This window comes from Ruditapes philippinarum, unplaced genomic scaffold, assembly GCF_026571515.1.
Source record: "Ruditapes philippinarum isolate M1 unplaced genomic scaffold, ASM2657151v2 ctg298_1_1_1_1, whole genome shotgun sequence".
Taxonomy (NCBI): domain Eukaryota; kingdom Metazoa; phylum Mollusca; class Bivalvia; order Venerida; family Veneridae; genus Ruditapes; species Ruditapes philippinarum.
Window position 1 is genome coordinate 329,160 of NW_026853973.1, and position 19,165 is coordinate 348,324.

The 19,165-nt window shown below is 33.6% G+C and overlaps 2 protein-coding genes across 2 annotated transcripts in view; one reads left to right on the plus strand and one right to left on the minus strand.

Moving 5' to 3' along the window:
* The window catches only part of LOC132738572 (octopressin receptor-like), a 122,513-nt gene that overhangs the window by 97,626 nt on the left and 5,722 nt on the right, over positions 1-19,165 (minus strand). The gene's annotated exons all lie outside the window — the stretch shown is intronic.
* On the plus strand, positions 8,756-12,522 carry LOC132738571 (signal transducer and activator of transcription 2-like). The gene is made up of 2 exons (XM_060726084.1): positions 8,756-8,986; positions 10,305-12,522. The coding sequence occupies exons 1-2, from the start codon at positions 8,771-8,773 to the stop codon at positions 10,659-10,661; spliced, it is 573 nt and encodes a 190-aa protein (XP_060582067.1). The 5' UTR covers positions 8,756-8,770; the 3' UTR covers positions 10,662-12,522.

The following is a 19,165-nucleotide window of genomic DNA, read 5'->3' on the forward strand; positions in this document are numbered from 1 at the left end:
CTTTTGAGGCCATAATTTAGTTATAAAATTCCAAATTTTAGCCCTAAAATTTCCTTTATTTAATTTTAGCCCTAAAATTTCTTTTATTTACCCTAATTTTCCTAATTTTAGCCCTAAAATTTCTTTAAAATTGCCCTATAATTTGCCCTAATTTTTTGTCAGAAGGTGCTGGACAGCCTGTAAGTTCCATTTGGCCCACAGTGTTCAAACTTCAAAGGATGATTGTCCATATCCTGGTAAAAGACCCCTATTGATTCCGGGGTCACAAGGTCAAGGTCACTATTACCTTAAAACTAAAAACAGTTTCCGGAACATAACTTAAGTCCTATTTCACCCACAATGTTCAAACTTCATAGGATGATTGTCTATATTGGGTAGAAGACCCCTATTGATTTTGGGATCACAAGGTCAAAGTAACTATTACTTGAAATTGAAAACAGTTTCTTAAGTATAACTTAAGTTCCATTTGGCTCACAATATTCAAACTTCATAGGATGATTGTCCATATTGGGCAGAAGACCCCTATTGATTTTGGGGTCACAAGGTCAAGGTCACTATTACCTTAAAACTGAAAACAGTTTTTGGAATATAACTTAAGTTTCATTTGGCCCATAGTGTTCAAACTTCATAGGATGATTGTTTATATCGGGTAGAAGACCCGTAGTGATTTTTAGGGTCACAAGGTCAAAGGTCATGGTCTTTATTACTTGAAAACTGAAAACAATTTCAGGGGCATAACTTAAGTTCCATTTGGACCACAGTATTCAAACTTCATAGGAGGATTGTTATTTTAAGGAGGTAATACTTTATTTCCAATGTCTTACAAATGCTTCATCTTTACTAAAAAAAAAAAAAAAAAACACTTTCGGGCATATAATGCTCCGCCTAGCGGTGCTCTTGTTAGCTCACCTGAGAGGTCAAAGGTGAGCTTTTATGAAGTCAATATGTCGTTGTCTGTTGTTGCCCACAAAATCTCTAGATAACATCCTCTCCTTTAGTTAATTCACAATGTGGATTTTGACCAAACTTCACAGGATTGATTCTTAGGTTGCCTCAAAAAAGGCAATGTTTTATAAATTGTTTGAGTATAATGCATTAGTAAGTCATAAGAGTCAAAAATAAACTTAAAAAATCTTAACACAAAATAGGAAATAAAAGCCCATCTATTGAAAGAAAACAAAATAACACCATGTGTTAGAAAATGCAATGAACAGAGGTAAGGTCTCTGGTTATTTTATGAGTATACTTGATAGATGGTTAAACATTCATTACCTTTTTCGTGAAAACCAATTTCAATATTTTAAACAAATTTCTTAAGTACCTCTGTCTTTCATTTTGTCTCCCAAAATTTTTGAAGACATTGTTTTTTCCCCCCTCTGCCCCCTGTCGGGTCTGTTTTCCTTCTGTTCTGTTCCTTCTTTCTGTCCCCCCCCTTCACGGGGAAAAACTTTTGGGAAATTTTTTTAAATTTAAAAACCTTCTAAAAATGATTTATTTCCCAAATTCCCAAAATTTTTTGGCATTTTCTCTGGCAAAATTTTTTTTTTGGTGACCAAAAGGCCACCAAGCTTTTTAAAAAGAAAAATCGTTTTTCCAGCTACCCACAGGTTTGAATTTTTTGGGGGGGGGGGTTTACTGGAACTTCAAAGGGAATTATCCATTTTACCCAAAATTTAGTTTTTGATATGCGGGCATTTTTTCCGTTTTAAATTGCACCCAAAATGGCCCCCCAAGACTAAAATTTTAAAGAAAAATTTTTTCTTGTCCAGCCTTAAAAAGTTAAATGTTAGTGGGTTTTTTTTAATTTGAAAAACTTAAATTACCCAATTTAAATTCATACCACCCCTAGTTGTGCATATCCCTGGCACATTCGGATTTCCACTTGGCTGCACAAAATGGCCACCAGTGCTTAAAATAGAAACATCTTGTCCAGCTATCACAGGTTGAACTGCTGGGGGGGATATCACTGGAACTTTACAGGAGTGATCAGTACCATACTTAGTTGTGCATATCGCAGGCATTCCACTTCACTGCAAAAAATGGCCCCCAGAGCTATAAATAGAAAAATCTTGTCCAGCTTAAAAGGTTAAACTGATAGATCTGAAGATATCCCTGGCACATCACTCTTTGTTGCACAAAATGGCCACCAGAGCTAAAAATATTGTCAGGCTTTCACACGTAGAACTGCTGGGGGGATTTCTTGAAATTTCACAGGAGTGATCAGTACCATACTTATTTGTGCATGTTGCTGGCACACTCAGCTTTGCTGCACAAAATAGCAACCATAGCTGTAAATAGAAAAATTTTGTCAGGCTTTCACAGGTCAAACTACTGGTTGGACTTTGTCCATACTTTACAGGAGTGATCAGTACCATCCCTAGTTGTCCATATTGCCGGCATGTAAATTTTTGCTTTGGCCACGAAAGCTATAACTTGAAAAAAAATCTTGTCCAGCTTTCATAGGGTTGATCAGTACCATACCTAGTTTTAGGAGACATATGTTTTTGTGACAAAAGCTCGTTCTAGTTTTATCTGTCCCTAAATTTTGTCAGGAATATTTCTGGGCAAACACTGACTGAAATTAAACAGCTTTTATTTGAGTTTTACATCCAATCATTTAAACTTCTTAGGAAGTTTCACTTTTAAATTTAAAATGGCCCAGAATCCCCATTTCCCAACCCAAATTTGGTTTTTTTTGTAAATTTTTGGATTTTAATAGTTTTTAAATAGTTTCTTTAATCCTTTTTTTTTGGTTTCCCTGCAGTTTGTTTTTCCTTTTTTAAATGATAGGGGTAGCTTAAAAAAGGGCCCTTTAAGCCAAAAGGTAAAATTTTTAACCCAAATTTTGTTTTAAATTCTTTTCAGGTTTACCAAAAAAATTAATGCCCACAAAATTTTGTACCCACTTTTTTTGCTTTTTAAAATAGTTAAACAAAAAAAATACATCTAAAAAAAAATGGGGTTTTTTAAATTTTTTAAAAGAAAAATTTAAAAAAAAAAACAATTTTTTCAAAAATATTAAAAAAATTTTTTTGGGTTTAAATTGGGTTAAAAAGGAAAACATGAAAATTGTTTTTCAAAATTTTAAAAAAAGTTTTTTTGTAAGGGGAAATTACCTTTTTCCAAAAAATTAATAATTGAGGGGAATATTGATGGAGGGACGGTTCAATTTCATTTGTTTACATAGTAGAACCCCATTGTATTGTCCTATTCATTGTATTTGATCTGTTTACAAAACTTGTAATAATTTTGCAAAATGTGCCATCTACTGATTGTTTACATTTACAACATTGTCACATCAAACTTTAGCTTTTGTTTTTTGGTGTGTTTTTTTCTTTAAAAAATATCAAAAACATGTTTCCAGTACCCTTTATACATTGAAAAAAGACAGATTTGTTTCTAAATGATTAAAAATCTTTCATAAAGATGGTTCAGGCTTTCCATATTTGGACTTTCTAAGCAATTCTTACAATGCATCGATCTAATGGCGTGACCTAATTTTATAAACCTGTTTGACATGGCTGCCAGTATCTGTATATTCAAAGTTAAAGACTGTATTTCATTGAAGTTTGCCATGTAAATGCAATGACAAAAGGATCAAAGTAAATTATTCACATTATAGATTTAGGGAAGTTTTATTTCTTTAAAATAAGATGTGATTTATGAGTAACTAGATCGATACAACGGGGTTCCAGGCTACAAATATTAAAAGAGTTAACAAACAAAAAATGTCAAATGCTTAGTCACTGACTCAGCCTTAAGCAGTAATGCAAAAGATTAAATCTTTTTTATTGCAAGTCTTGGTCATTTCAACATTTTGGGTTGAAGGGGTTTTTGTCCTTGGAAGATTGACAAAAACTCATCAGACTTAATTTACCTTTTTGTTAAGACCCAAAAGGCCTAGAGCTTAGATATTTTGTTAAGACCCAAAAGGCCTAGAGCTTAGATATTTTGTTAAGACCCAAAAGGCCTAGAGCTTAGATATTTTGTTAAGACCCAAAAGGCCTAGAGCTTAGATATTTTGTAAGGCATTGTCTGGTAGACCTCTACCCAGATTGTTCAAATTGTAGCCCTGGGGTCAAAATCGGCCCCGCCCCAGGGGTCATTGGTTTTCTTTATATGTATATCGTAAAAACTTATAGTAAAAACTTTAAAAAAATTTCTTCTAGCTATTGACAAATGCTAGAGGTTAGATATTTTGCATGAAACATTGTGTAGTGAACCTCTAGCAAGATTGTTAAAATTATAGCCCTGGCCGCCCCGGGGGTCATTGATTTTCAATATATACATATAGTAAAAAACCAAAAAATCTTATTGTCTGAAGGTACAAGGCTTAGAGCTTTGATATTTGGTATAAAATATCATCTATAGGTCCTCTACTAAAGTTTTTTTTTTTAATTATGCCCAAAGTGTTAAAATTGCCCTGCCCCCAGAGGCGATAGTTTTCCTTATATGTATAAAGTAAAAACTTGAAATATCTTCTTGTCTGAATTGACAAAGGCTAGAGGTTAAATATATGGCATGAGGCTTTGCGAAGTGAACCTCTACCAAGATTGTTAAAATTATAGCCCTGGGGTCAAAATTGGTTCCACCTCGGGGGTCATTGATTTTCATTATGTACATATTGTAAAAAAATAAAAAAAATATTTTTGTCTGAAGGTACAAGGCATAGAGCTTTGATGCTAAATAATATCATCTATAGGTCCTCTACCAAAGTTGTTTAAATTTTTCATGCACTCAGTATTTAGTGTTAAGTGTAACCAGATTGTCATTATCAGGAATGATCTAGAAAAGTAAAAAAAATCCTGGAAATATTTGCAATGGGTGTTGAAATATGATATCTAATTCATTTCTTTCAATTTGATTTGCTATACAATATATTGGTCTGTGTACTTTCAAAATTGCTTGTTACAGTCATAAATTGCACAGATTCAGCATTACATGATATATGTATGGTGAGCAGCAACTTAATGAATGCATACCATGAAATTTTTAGGTGTCAGAAATACCATTCAAACAATACATAACCACTGGCACTGCCCTATGTTATTGTCCAGGTAATTTAACAAGTTTTCTACTACACAGTCACTATGGCTTTTTCATGTTAAAAATAAGAAGCTATTGTTTGTGTTCATTTTGCATGATATACATGTATACAATGTGTATATATATTTTAATTGCAGATAAGGTACCCACCAAATAACTTTATGAGATCAGCTTTAGATAAAGTCTATGAATGGGCAGAGGAGGTATATCAATATTTTAAACTATTCCTTTATCTTCAATATGAAAAAGTAAAAAAAATAATAATTTCTTTTGTAAATCAGTTCACTTAGGCACAAAATTGAGCTTTGTGTTTTTAGCTCACCTGTCACAAAGTGACAGGGTGAGCTTTTGTGATCGCTTTTCGTCCGGCGTCCGTCCGTAAACTTTTACTTTAAATGACATCTCCTCATAAACCCCCAAGCCAATTTCATCCAAACTTCACAGGAATGTTCCTTTGGTGGTTACCTTTAAAAATTGTTCAAAGAATTTAATTCCATGCAGAACTCTGTTTGCCATGGCAACCGAAAGAAAAAACTTGAAATATCTTCTTTTAAAAAAACCATAAGAGCTAGAAGCTTTAGATATTTGGCATGAAACATCTTCTAGTGAGTGTCTACAAAGTTTGTTCAAATAAAAGCCCTGGGGTTAAAATTGGCCCCGCCCCGGGGGGTCATTGATTTTCCCTATATGCATATAGTAAAAAACTTAAAAAATCTTCTTTTAAAGAACTCAAAGAGCTATGGCTAAGATATTTTAGCATCAAACCATGTTCTAATAGGTGTCTACCAAGTTTGTGCAAATAAAAGCCCTGGGGTCAAAATTGGCCACCGTCCCAGGGGTCATTGATTTTCCTTATATGTTGTATAGCAAAAAACTTAAAAAATCTTTTAAAAAAAACCCAAAAAGCTAGAGTTAAGATATTAAGCATGAAACATCTTTTTAGTGAGTGTCTACAAAGTTTGTTCAAATAAAAGCCCTGGGGTCAAAATTGGCCCTGCCCCAGGGGTATCATTTTTTTTAACTATATGTGTATAGTAAAAACTTAAAAAAAATCTTCTTATAAAAAGCCCAATGAGCTATAGCTTAGATGTTTAGCATGAAACATCTTATGGGTATCTACCCTTTGTGGTTTGTGCAAAATAAAAGCCCTTGGGTTAAATTGGCCCTGCAACGTTTGGGGGGTTGGGCTATATACAGGTGAGCGACCTCAGGGCCATCATGACCCTCTTGTTCTGATGATCATTGTCATTTCTTGGCTGTTTCAAATCAACAACAGTGTTGCTCATATTCTTAAGTCATTTATTTTCTTGTGAACAGACTATGACAATGTTCCCATATCAACAAATAAGGTAATTTTAGCCTTCCTTCATTATGTTTTGATACTTTTTTTTTAAGTTTATGAAATCCACAATTCTGAGTATGAGAAACCTTTTTAGTTTAACTCTGATCGATTTTCATTAGAAATATGCACATGGATTGCTCCAAATTTGTTTTGTTCCCCTATAAACAAAGTTTGAATGCAGTATAGAGGAACCAGCTTTTCCCCATGTGTTTTTATATGGTAAGGTATTTTTGTTTTGCTCAGCTATTCGAAGAGCTATTGTACTCACCCAGGAATCGGTGTTTGCATCATACTTTGATTATGTTTTTGTGTGCCTGTTGGTTTCTCAAAAAAGACCAAGGGAAATGAGTTCAAACTTCACACACTTATTTAAGAGCATTATAGGAGGTCACTATCCAACGTAAAACTCTGACATAAATTTTGACAGATTTATGGCCCATTTTGAACTTAGAAAATTTTACAATATGTAGGATTTTGTCAAGCACTGACAATAGTCAAGTACACTGTCCTACCGACAGCTCTTGTTTTATTTCAGCTGGAATTGGCCTGAGGTACGAGAAAATTATTTTTTAAATTCTTCTTGGACGCGGAAAAATGGGATAAAAAGCAAAATCTTATGCCCAAAAACAGTGTTTTAACATTCAACAAAAAAGGGGGAAAAGGTTTTAGTTTTTTTTCAAAATTCAATTTTTAAAGTTTGTGTAAGGGAAAAAATAAAAATTATATGCATACTGTCAAAAACTTTTCAAAATAACCAAAACCCGAATTGATCAATGAGGGTGGAAAATTTAAAACTCCCAAAGGAAAAAAAATGGTATTTTCTCTTTCTGGGGGTTTTAACCCAAAGGGCCCCAAGCGATTTTCAGATAATTTCTTTCAAAACCCTTTTTTCCATTGGGCCCAAAAATTTAAATAGTTAAAATATTCAAAAAAGTTTGGTTTAAATATTTAATTAAAGGGATATGAAAAGAAACAGATGTTGTTGAAAAAAAACAACAAGATACTGTTATTTTGAATATTAAAACACAAACGTTTGACTGAATACATCTTGTTGTTTTTTGTTTTTTATGCCCCCGCCATGTAATGGCCGGGGCATATAGTGTTACCCTGTTCCGTCATTCCGTCATCATCAGTTTCCGTTCATTATCTTAAGAACGGTTGCACACATTCAACTCAAATTTGACATATGGATATGTCATGAGAAAATACAGGTCAATTTCGAATTTGGTCATGGTTCGATGATTTTTGGAAGAGTTATGCCCCTTTTACTTTGAAAATAATATGAAATTTCTGTTTCCGTTCATTATCTCCCCAACGGTACAACACATTCAACTCAAACTTGACATATGGATATGTCCTGAGAAAATACAGGACAAGTTCGAATTTGGTCATGGTTCGATGATTTTTGGCAGAGTTCTGCCCCTTTTACTTTGAAAATAAAATGAAATTTTCAGTTTCCATTCATTATCTCCCAAACGGTACAACATATTCAACTCAAACTTGACATGGATATGTCATGAGAAAATACAGGTCAAGTTCGAATTTGGTTGTGGTTCGATGGTTTTTGGCAGAGTTCTGCCCCTTTTACTTTGAAAATAATATGAAATTTTCAGTTTCCGTTCATTGTCTCCCCAAAGGTACAACACATTCAACTCAAACTTGACATATGGATGTGTCAAAGGAATGTGCAGGTCAAGTTCAAATTTGGACATGGTTCAATGATTTTGGCAGAGTTATGCCCCTTTCACTTTGAAAGTAATATGAAATTTTCAGTTTCCGTTTATTATCTCCCCAATGGTACAACACATTCAACTCAAATTTGACATATGGATATGTTTTTGGAATGCCCAGGCCAACTTGGAGTTTGCTTTTGGATCAATGATTTTTGGCAGAGCAATGCCCCTTTCACTTTGAAAATAATATGAAATTTACAGTTTCTGTTCATTATCTACCCAACAGTGTTACATATTAAACTTAAATTTGACATATGGATATGTCAAAGGAATGGGCAGGTCAAGTTGGAATTTGGTCATGGTTTGATGATTTTTTGGCAGAGTTTTGTCCCTTTCACTTTGAAAATAATATAGATACATCTTAGGAATAAGCAGTTTAAGTTAGAATTTGGTTGTAGTTCAATGTTTAAAACAAGCTTATCTTTCCTGAATGTTGGAAAAATTTTGAACTTTCTCTTTCAGCACTCTTACTTTTAGCCATTATTTTGGCTACAAATATGCAATATGCTATTTTTAAAAGGTTTAGACTGAATAATTTCAGTGCCTTGAACATTGTATGAAAATCGTTTGTGTTAACATTGAAAAGTTTAAAGGGCTTTGAACTTAAAATGAAAAAAATAATTAAAGCACCATCTGAAATTTTGGCTGCATGCGGGGGCATCCGTGGCATGATGACACATTTCTAGTTTGTTGTTGTTTTTCAGAAAGTGATACAGAAGGAGTAGAATTGCTTGTACAAAAGGCTCAGTCATCTGGACTTACATTTGAGTCAATAGCGGAACAGATTGTTGCAAAGAAAATATTCATGGAAATTGTTCAAGGTCTTGAAAAAGAGTTTGAGAAACAAGATAAGCCAATACCCTGGGTAAGAAAGTTTCGGTCATAAAATGAATAGTTAAAAGGTTATTGTTTTTTTTGTTGATAGCAGACGACCAGGTGTCATATTTTTGGTTAAATTTTTGGTACCACTCCACTTCTTTCCTATACCCTTTGCGGTTTGCTTTAAAACTTTGTATTCTTGTTTATGTCCACCACTTCAAGGCAAGTACTAGTCTTGTGTAACAGTGATAATCTAACTAGTTATCACTACTTGTACAGTAAAAACTCTGAAAACCAGACCCTCTGAAAACCGGAATCCTCTGAAAACCGGACCATTTCAAAAGTTCCGTATTTTCTTCTTATATGTTCATTAAAAAAATTTCCTCTGAATACCGGAACCTCTGAATTCCGAAAACCGGACGCTTTTCTGTGGCTTCTAATGCTAAACATGCATAAAAAATCCTCTGAAAACCGGACAGCTATTTCAAGTGTCAACTTTCTGTGTATTTTAAAGAATTTTAAAACATAATCTCAACAGGTGACATGTTCAATTACCAGTTGATGGTTAATTTCTTATTGGCAATTAAATTGACCTCTTTCATTATAATTGTGCCTTTCCCTGTATAGGTATGATTTTTCTAAATATTTTTAATGTGTTGTGTTTTTTTCTTCGTTAAATATAAAATGTCTAAAAGAATAGGAAACTTTTGTAAAATAACTCCTGTTTTGCTAAATATTTTGATCTTTTTTTGGATATTTATTACATGCAAAAATAGTAATACTAAATTCCATTAATTACATATTTCAAAAGCCAATTAAAAAGATATATTTCAGACAATGTGTTGTTTTAATTTCTGATTTTCTGAATTATATTCATGGATTTACATAATAAAATTACTTAAGACATTTATTGCTAAAAGAAATTAAAATATGACTAAGTCAAAAATGTTAAAAAAGTAAATACAAAATGTTTTAACAAAGTCATTGTTCAAACACATTATAATTATCAATAAATGTATAAAACCTCTGAAAACCGGAATCCTCTGAAAACCGGACTTTTGGTCAAGTCCGGAGAGGGTCCGGTTTTCAGAGTTTTTACTGTAATTACATATTTGAGCCGCGTCGCGACAAAACCAACATAATGGGTTTGCGACCAGCATGGATCCAGACCAGCCTGTGCATCAGCGCAGTCTGATCAGGATCCATGCTGTTCGCTTACAAACCCCATAGCAAGTAATGAAACTGATAGCGAACAGCATGGATCCTGATCAGACTGTGCGGATGCGCAGGCTGGTCTGGATCCATGCTGGTCGCAAACCCATTATGTTGGTTTTGTCGTGACACGGCTCATTTATTCTATTTAGGCACCACTTAACACCTGGACTTATAAGGAAGCAATAGATTTTGTGAGTGAACAATCAAATAAATCACCAGAGGATGTATCAGTGGTTGAACAAGAGAATGTACTAGAGCTTGCACCAGAGGTTATACAAGAGGCTGCACCTGAGGTTATACAAGAGGCTGCACCAGAGGTTATACAAGAGGCTGCACCAGAGGTTATACAAGAGGCTGCACCAGAGGTTATACAAGAGGCTGCACCAGAGGTTATACAAGAGGTTGCACCAGAGGTTATACAAGAGGTCGTACCAGAGGTTATACAAGATGGATCTGAACAAGAGATGAAAGATAAAGCCCCTGTGATTACCGATGATAGCAAATGAATAAATGAAACATGAAAGTTGAATATAAGATAGTCACATGGCAAGATACTCAGATTATATGAACAATTGTTGGGTACAGATCTACCAAGTCTTGTAAATTATTTCTCTTGCCAATTGATACACTAACAAATGTAATTGGTACTTGTGTACTTTTAATTGTAACAGTTGAAACCTATTAAAAGTTCAATTTGTTACTGTTTAGTTGAGGATAGCTCTTGTTTATGTTAATGATAACAGTGAGGAATTCTTTACCAAGAAGCTCAATAAGAATCACGCCAGGGATTTTGGAGTCATGTGAGGATGAAATCCAACTAGCTTATAGAACATGGTACTGCTGTAGTGTATACTCACGCCTGAAATAATTCACTGAAGGGTATCTGAGGTCTTCAGCCACAAGTAAAGCTGGAATGTCACCATGTGACTGATGATTTTGGAGCGACTTGAAACAAAATCATAAAGGAAAGTACATTAAAGAGCATTTACAGCTACATTGTTTGGTGTTCAGATGAATAAAAGAAAGAACAAATGTTGATGGTTATGTTTTGTTGTATATTTTATGTTTCATAGTTGTTTCCTTGTTAATAAAATAAGTTACATGTATTTGAGTAGGTCATAAAATCTTTATACAAGTATATATTAATCAAGTATCAATTGATGGCTTAAAATTGCATGCACTCAGATGTGTGTAGGAGTTTTCAATAAAGAGGTGGGAAAAAACAAAATTTGAAATTTTTACATCAATCAATTGAAGCTCTTAAAATGGAAAGATCTGCAGGGGGATTTAATAAAATATACTTTGAATTAAATTGAACATTGATTTTTGTATGTTATTCTTAGCCTGATTTTTGGATCATTTTGTATAATAGAAATGATTATAAAACCTCAATGGAGTCCCTTTAACAAATGCACATGTATTTACCAATGATGTGATTCTACACATGTTTTATGCAAGATAGATTTACTTTTTTTTTTCTCCACCATTTTGTCGTGCTAGATATCTTAACTGGACTTGTCCATCTTTTGAAATGGACAAAAACCATCATTTTTTTTTAAGGAAATTACAAAATATTGTCTGACTGAAAAGTAAACAGTGCAGACCATGATCAGACAGCATGGGTGTGCTGACTTATAGTTGTTTGTATCAGTCATATAGGTAGAAAAGTTACTTAAATTTAGACATAAGTTTTCATATATAAGCTGCAACACGACAAAACCAACATAATGGGTTTGCACCAGCATGGATCAAGACCAGCCGGCCTATCCGCGCAGTCTGATCAGGATCCATGCTGTTCGCAATCAGTTTCTCTAAATGTAATAGGGTTTGTTGGTTTTGTCGTGATGTGGCTCAATTATAGAGGTTTACATCTGATATGAGGCAAAGAGTATATTTACACATTACAATGGTCGATAAAAAAAATGCTTCATATAAATTAGTATGAATATGAGAATGTTTTGTATTAAGAAGAATATGTGAAATGTTACATTAATTTATGTTAAAAGTTTATAGTGATTAATCATGTTATTGTTTATGATAATGTAATATGTTTTCAGTGTTAATAATGATTTAATTGAAACCAGATTTTTTATTTTGAAAAATAATTAAAAAAATGATGATTATGTGTACAATGTTTATGGTATCTGCTTAAAATGTGATTTGCCTTAAAATGTGATTTGCGATTGTAAACAATATTCTGTACAATTTAGACTTAATATAGTAAAGTAGGGTTTCTTTTGACAATAATAAACCTGAATTTCTCTAAATTTAAATTTCTTTTGTTTCATGTTTCAAAATTTTATGAAATGTAAACATCAACTTTTTGTCAGTCTTGTTTTTTGATTAATTAAATTTGAGTGAAAAGAATTCTGAATATGACTTTATTAAATATACCCCATTCGTATATGTAGGAGTCATTTTGTCCCTCTCATCCCATATCAGGAACTGGTAGAGGTATTAACCCACTACATTATATATACACGCCTTTTTCACCCCCCCCCCTTTTTTTGTTGTGTCAAATGGCAAAAAAATGCCTTATTTAGGCCCCCAGCACTTGTTTTTGTTTGAGAAATGTTGTTTAAAATAGTGACCTCTTTTTCGGCACAGCCCCTTAACCAAAAGATACATCAGGGGGTTGCCACAAGGGGGATGTGCCCCCTTCTGTTTGGGGGGTTTGAATGGGGTTGGAGTCCCCCTCATCGCCAAGAAAATTTTGGACTTGTGAGAGGCTATAAATGACCCCAGATTGATTATAAGGTAACGTGTAACCAACGCTGAAAAGCATTTGACTCTATCTCAATCCATTGAGAAGTTGCAGCACTTTGAAATCAAATTTGATGGAAAACATCAACGCAAAATAGTGATTTTTGGCAATTTTGAGATGTTCCCATGGTAACAGAAAATTTAAGCCTGAGCATGTTGTGCAAGGGCAATGGTCCAGTCAACATTTGTGCCATGTTTGATTAGTGTTGAAGCAGTTTTTATAGTATTATAGCAATTTGAACTTGTAACGGGAGACTTTTCAATGAAAACAGCCATTTTTCACAAAATGCTCATGAAGTAATGGGTAAACTTGAAAATTATTTCAATATCACAATGCAACTGTCTATGTTAAGTTTCATAACTCTGATATAATTTGACACATTTATACCCCTTTTTATATGCCCGTTTGAAAAACTGGTCGTATTATAGTTTCCCCCTGACGGGCAGCATTTGATTTTTGTCCAGAGCATATCTCCTACACCCATGGAGGAATTTTAATTAAGCTTCATAGAAATGTTAACCACTTTGAGAAGCTGTGTCGCGCACATGAACCAGGTCAAAGGTCAATGTCACACTTAGAGGTCATTGAAAAACAATTTTCCGGGGCAAAACTTCTACATGCATAGAGGGATATCAATGTAACTTGACACAAATGTTCACTATTGTAAGGCGGAGTGTTGTGTGCAAAATTTTGGTCCCTGCGGTAAAGGTGACAGACACATAGGGGTCAAAGTTCAGACAAAAATATGTATTGGGACTATTTAGTCATCATTTATTGAGGGATTGAAACACAAATGGTCATATTCATGACTACTGATGTGAAACATTTAGATTAATATATGCAAGGTCAAGATCACTAAAGATGATTGTCAAGGTCACTAAAGATAATAAAATATAAAGATTTTGTCCAGAACTTCTCTCTTATGAATGGATTCCAATGAAACTTCATACAAATGTTCACCACTATAAGAAGCTGTGCCGCACACATGAACCAGGCTTTTAGGTCAAAGTCACACATAAAAGTCATAGAAAAACACTTGTCAGAGAAAGATTTCTACATGCATAGACGGATTTCAATATAACTTTGCACAAATGTTCACTATTGTGAGGTTGAGTGTCGCATTCAAAGTTTAAGTTCCCTGCAAGCAAGGTCAAGGTCACACATAGGGGTCAAAATTCAGATAAAAAAAGAGATGATTATATATCCAGATATTTTCTGGATATTGCTTAGAGAATATCTCCTATGTGCTTATTGTTTATGCCCACATTTCTGTCAAAAGCTTCTGTTACGGGCGTATATTGCGACAATGTTGCCTTTGTTAACTAAAAGAGTATCACAAAAATGTACCAAAGTGGCCAGTTTTATTGTAAATACATGAATTTTCTCCATACTTTGAACCAACAATACCTTAAGTTTGACCAATCTGACCTTGAGTCAGAAATGACTGACCTTTGAGGTCAAATTGTTGAATTTTGCTTATTGTTTTGCTGTAACTGGCCATAAATTTGTTATTTATGAATGGATTATCTTCATATTTAGAAACAGCATCCTTAAGGACAAGATCTCTTTGAAGATCAAACTTACTTTGATCTTGAAGTTGGAAATATTGTATGTTTATTGTTATTTTGCTATGATTGGTGATTAAACCATTTAATAAGAATATTGCCAAAATTTGCTTGCCTGTTTCGGCGCCATATGACCTCAATTGTGTTGGTGCCACAAACATTTTATATCCCAGCTCAAGCTAATGAACGCACTGTAACGTTTAGATAAAAATAAATAAAACTCTAAAATATAAAGTGCCATCAGTGATCGCATGTGTCGCCTTATCATGGCCATTTGAATTTCACAAAAGTCATCAACAGAACTAAATGCAATGTTTATTCAAAAGCTACAACTCTACCAAAAATATTTTTTTTCAACCGGAAAACCCGTATTAAATATGCCAGTACTTTAGGTACCTGTGAAGTTTCATTTAAATTGCATTAGTAGTATAACTCGACAAAAATCAATGAACCTTAAAATACTGAAAATATGCACAACTAGACTTAATACTGATCATTAATTCCTGTAAAATATGGAGGAAATTGCATCAGGAGTCTTTTAGAAGTAGTTAAGACAAGCCTCTGCGTTGCTGGAACACAAAAACACCTGTTTATTCAAGGGCCATAACTCAATCAAAAATCATTCAAGCGGAAAACCTGTGTAATATGCGCTAGTACTTTAGCTACCAATCAGTCCTGTAAATTTTGGTTAAAATTGCATTAGTAGTTAAAATTGCATTAGTCTTGTAAGAGGACTAGTCTGGACAAACTTTAAATAAAAAATCATTAAAGGGCCAAAACTCTGACAAAAGTCATTGAACCTTAAAATACCGATAATATGCACAACTAGACTTGGTACTAATCATTCCTGTAAAGTTTGGATGATTGCACCAGTAGTTTCTGACAAGTAGTCCAGTCAAGCATCTGTGCAGCCTGCAACACAAAAACAAGCTATTTATTCAAGGGCCAGGACTCGGTCAAAAATCATTCAAGCAGTAAACCCTTCTAACATGCACAAGGACATGAGCTTCTTATCAATCCTGTGGCGTTTCATTGAAATTGCTTCAGTGGTTTAAGTGGAATAGTCCAAACAAACTTTAAAAATAAAAATAATTAAAGGGCCTACATGTAAATCTTAAAAATAATTGAACCGGAAAATGTAGAGGATATGCACAACTAGACTTGGTACTGATTATTCCTGTAAAGTTTGGATGAAATTGCACCAATAGTTTCTGAGGAGTAGTCCGGACAAGTTTTGTGACGGACAGACAGACGACGGAGAAGTGATCCCTATATGTCGAGGCGACACAAAAAGACTGTCCCACTCTTTTTATCAATGGGACGTTAGCCTGGTTGCACAGGTGCAAACCCGGGTTACAGTTAGTATGGTGAATGTCTTGTGGGAAATAATCTGGACAGTTTTCTCAGCAAATTCTTATCACAGACTCTTGATATTTCGTATACAGCATCATCACACGGTCCCGTCCCATACCTTGGGATTTTATTTCAGGCATGTGGCTCATCCGCTTCCTGTTTACCGACTTAATGGTCAATGGAAGGAAATTTTCGTTTTATCAAGCAACTACAATCATGAGACTGTGATGTTACTTTCACAGATCATAACCATTTAAATGGCTTAGTAATAAAACACAGCTTACTGCTAGATATTATCACTTGCTTAAAGAATAAAAGAAAAGAAAACTTTTCAAGTAGGCCTACAGTACACTAAAAACTTAAGGACATATTAGTTATTGTTACATTTGGTTTATTAGCTCGACTACACGAAGTATATGGAGAGCTGTCCTACTCGCCCTGGCGTCCGCGTCCAGATTTCAGATTAAAGTTTTGGTGCAGTAAAATATTTTTCACTATAACTTTATCATTTCTTAAGTTATCAAGTTCAAATAGATGTTCCTTATCATCAACCACATCTTATGTGACAAGGTTCATAACTCTAGCACCAATATTTTCAGATTTATCTCCCCTTGAACTTAGAATTTTCCTTAAAAATACTATTTTTTACTGTTACTTCTTTATTTCTGAAGGGATCAACCTCATACTTCAAATATATGTATCTTATCATCATCCCCATCTTATGTGACAAGGTTCATAACTCCAGCACAAATATTTTCAGATTTATCTCCCCTTTAACTTAGAATTTTCCTCAAAAAATATTATTTTTCACTGTTATTTCTTTATTTCTTATTGGATCAACCTCATGCTTCAAAGAAATGTACCTTATCATCATCCCCATATTATGTGATAAGGTTCATAACTCTAGCACAAATATTTTCAGATTTATCTCCCCTTGAACTTAGAATTTTCCTTAAAAAATATTATTTTTTACTGTTACTTATTTATTTCTAAAGGGATCAACTTCATACTTCAAATATATGTTCTTTATCATCATCTCCATCCAATCTGATAAGGTTCATAACTCTAGCACAAATATTTTCAGATTTATCTCCCCTTGAACTTAGAATTTTCCTTAATTTTTTTTATTTTTTACTGTTACTTATTTATTTCTACAGGGATCAACTTCATACTTCAAATATATGTAACTTATCATCATCCACATCTTATGACAAGGTTCATAACTCTAGCACTAATATTGCAAGAATTTTCTCCCCATAAATTTAGATTTTTTACTAGAAAAATGTTATTTTTTACTATAACATTTTTAGATTTAAAGGTATCTACCTCAAACTTCAAATATTTATTCCTTATCATCAATTACATTTTATGTGACAATGTGCGTAACTCTTGAAGCAATATTTACAGATTTATCTTAATTTGAACTTAGGATTTTCTTTAAGAAATATTATAACTTCTTTACTTTTTAAGGTATCTACTTCAAACATATATTTCTTATCATTACACACATGTTGTGTGACAAGGTTCATAACTTTAGCATGACTATTTCTAGAATTATTCCCTTTGATCTTGGAATTTATGTTAACAAATGATATTTTTTTACTTTAACTTAATACATAATTATACATAATTGGTTTTTCTTTCATAATTTTGTCCTCCTTACTGCGTCCAGTATTTTATTAGTCAAGCTTGGCTGTCTCCTGTGACAGCTCTTGTTTTTGTTACAGTTAGATTTACTGTCCTAGGATGATAACTTGAGCCTTTATTGACATAACAAAGACCAATAACAATGCAAAAAGATAGGTTAGGCAGATCAATGCCGCAACCTATAAAAATGAAAATAGAACTACATGTTATTATACATGTATGTCTTGTTAGCGCAGTAGGTACTGTAGAGCAACCGTGTCGGTAATGTGTTTTACCCGTAAAGGCAGAAGTTCGACTACTGGTTAAACACATTTTTTTACCTCAGAACAGTAAATTGTTTAAAAAAAATCATATACATACATGAATATGAGATCGAATATTTTATTACTCTGCGATCAAAAAAATACAAAAAGAAAATAGAATAGAAATAAAAAAAATGTATACTATAAAATATATATTATAAGAAGAAATCAAAAAGGAAAACGAAAAATAAATAAATAATAATGATAAAAAACAGAGCAAGAAGAAAATCAAAGCACAGAAGGCGCTGAATTTGTTTGGGTCTCAGAATGTCAGAAAGGTGAAGGTTGTGAGATTGTAAACTAATTTGATTGGCCACCAATGCTTCTACAGTGTTTCAACTGTAGTAAATTGGCTCTAAGACTAATTGCAAACTGATAGTCAATCCAATGTTTATTTGACTTTAAAAAAATAAGTTGCCTCAACTGGGATTTGAACTCGAGACCTCTCGATCCATATGCGAGCGTGCAAACCCATCGGCCACGGTGATTACGAGTATATGTTAACAGCTGAAGAAAACCATATTATTCTAAATTAGGGTTTGTAACTTATTATTTCGACGCTAAACACAGATGTAAATAATCATGGAGCTTACTGCTATAAAGAATGAAACAATATTAGAATTTTTAGACCATTCGAGAACCACTTTGCTTGAAAATTAATGCGCCTGTCATTTGACAATATATGCATTGATCTCCCCTGAATTTTTCGGCGTTAGTGTACATATAAAGGGAAGTAACCGCTGCAAAAAAGCGGACTACTTTAGGCATTTTTAGGCTCTGAAATTTCGCTACCATTATTTGTTTGGTCTGACGACCTAAACAAATAAAAACTGTGGTTATAAAATGGCACTTCGTTGGGTTCGAACCTATGAGTTCAAAATATTAATAGTTACAATCACTTCGATCTACCGGCAGAGCCATAACGGTAATATACGAATAATGCTATACAGTATATGTACATGTAAGTGTTTACTTTAACGATATCGGATAATAATCCAGATAATCCCGTTTTTGGACTTTCCCATGTCCCTTTAAGACCAAATTATCATCCTAGGACAGTAGTTGACAATTTTAGATCATCACAGAATTTGTTCGTGGTAATAAAATAAATAACACATGGGTTTGTGTGTAACAGTAAAAATATCATCCCTTATAAAAATACTGTTACCTTCGGCTACGCCTAGGGTAACAGTATTTTCCTCGGGATGATATTTTTACTGTTATATTATTTAGGAAATAATAAATCCTAAACAGTGATTTTATCGTTAAATAAAATCAGTTTGAAGTTCGGATGCGAGTAATTATATCACGAGTGTATCCAGGAAATCATTATGCGCACATCCGAACAACAATGTTTAAGTACTTCCCGTCATCTGTCT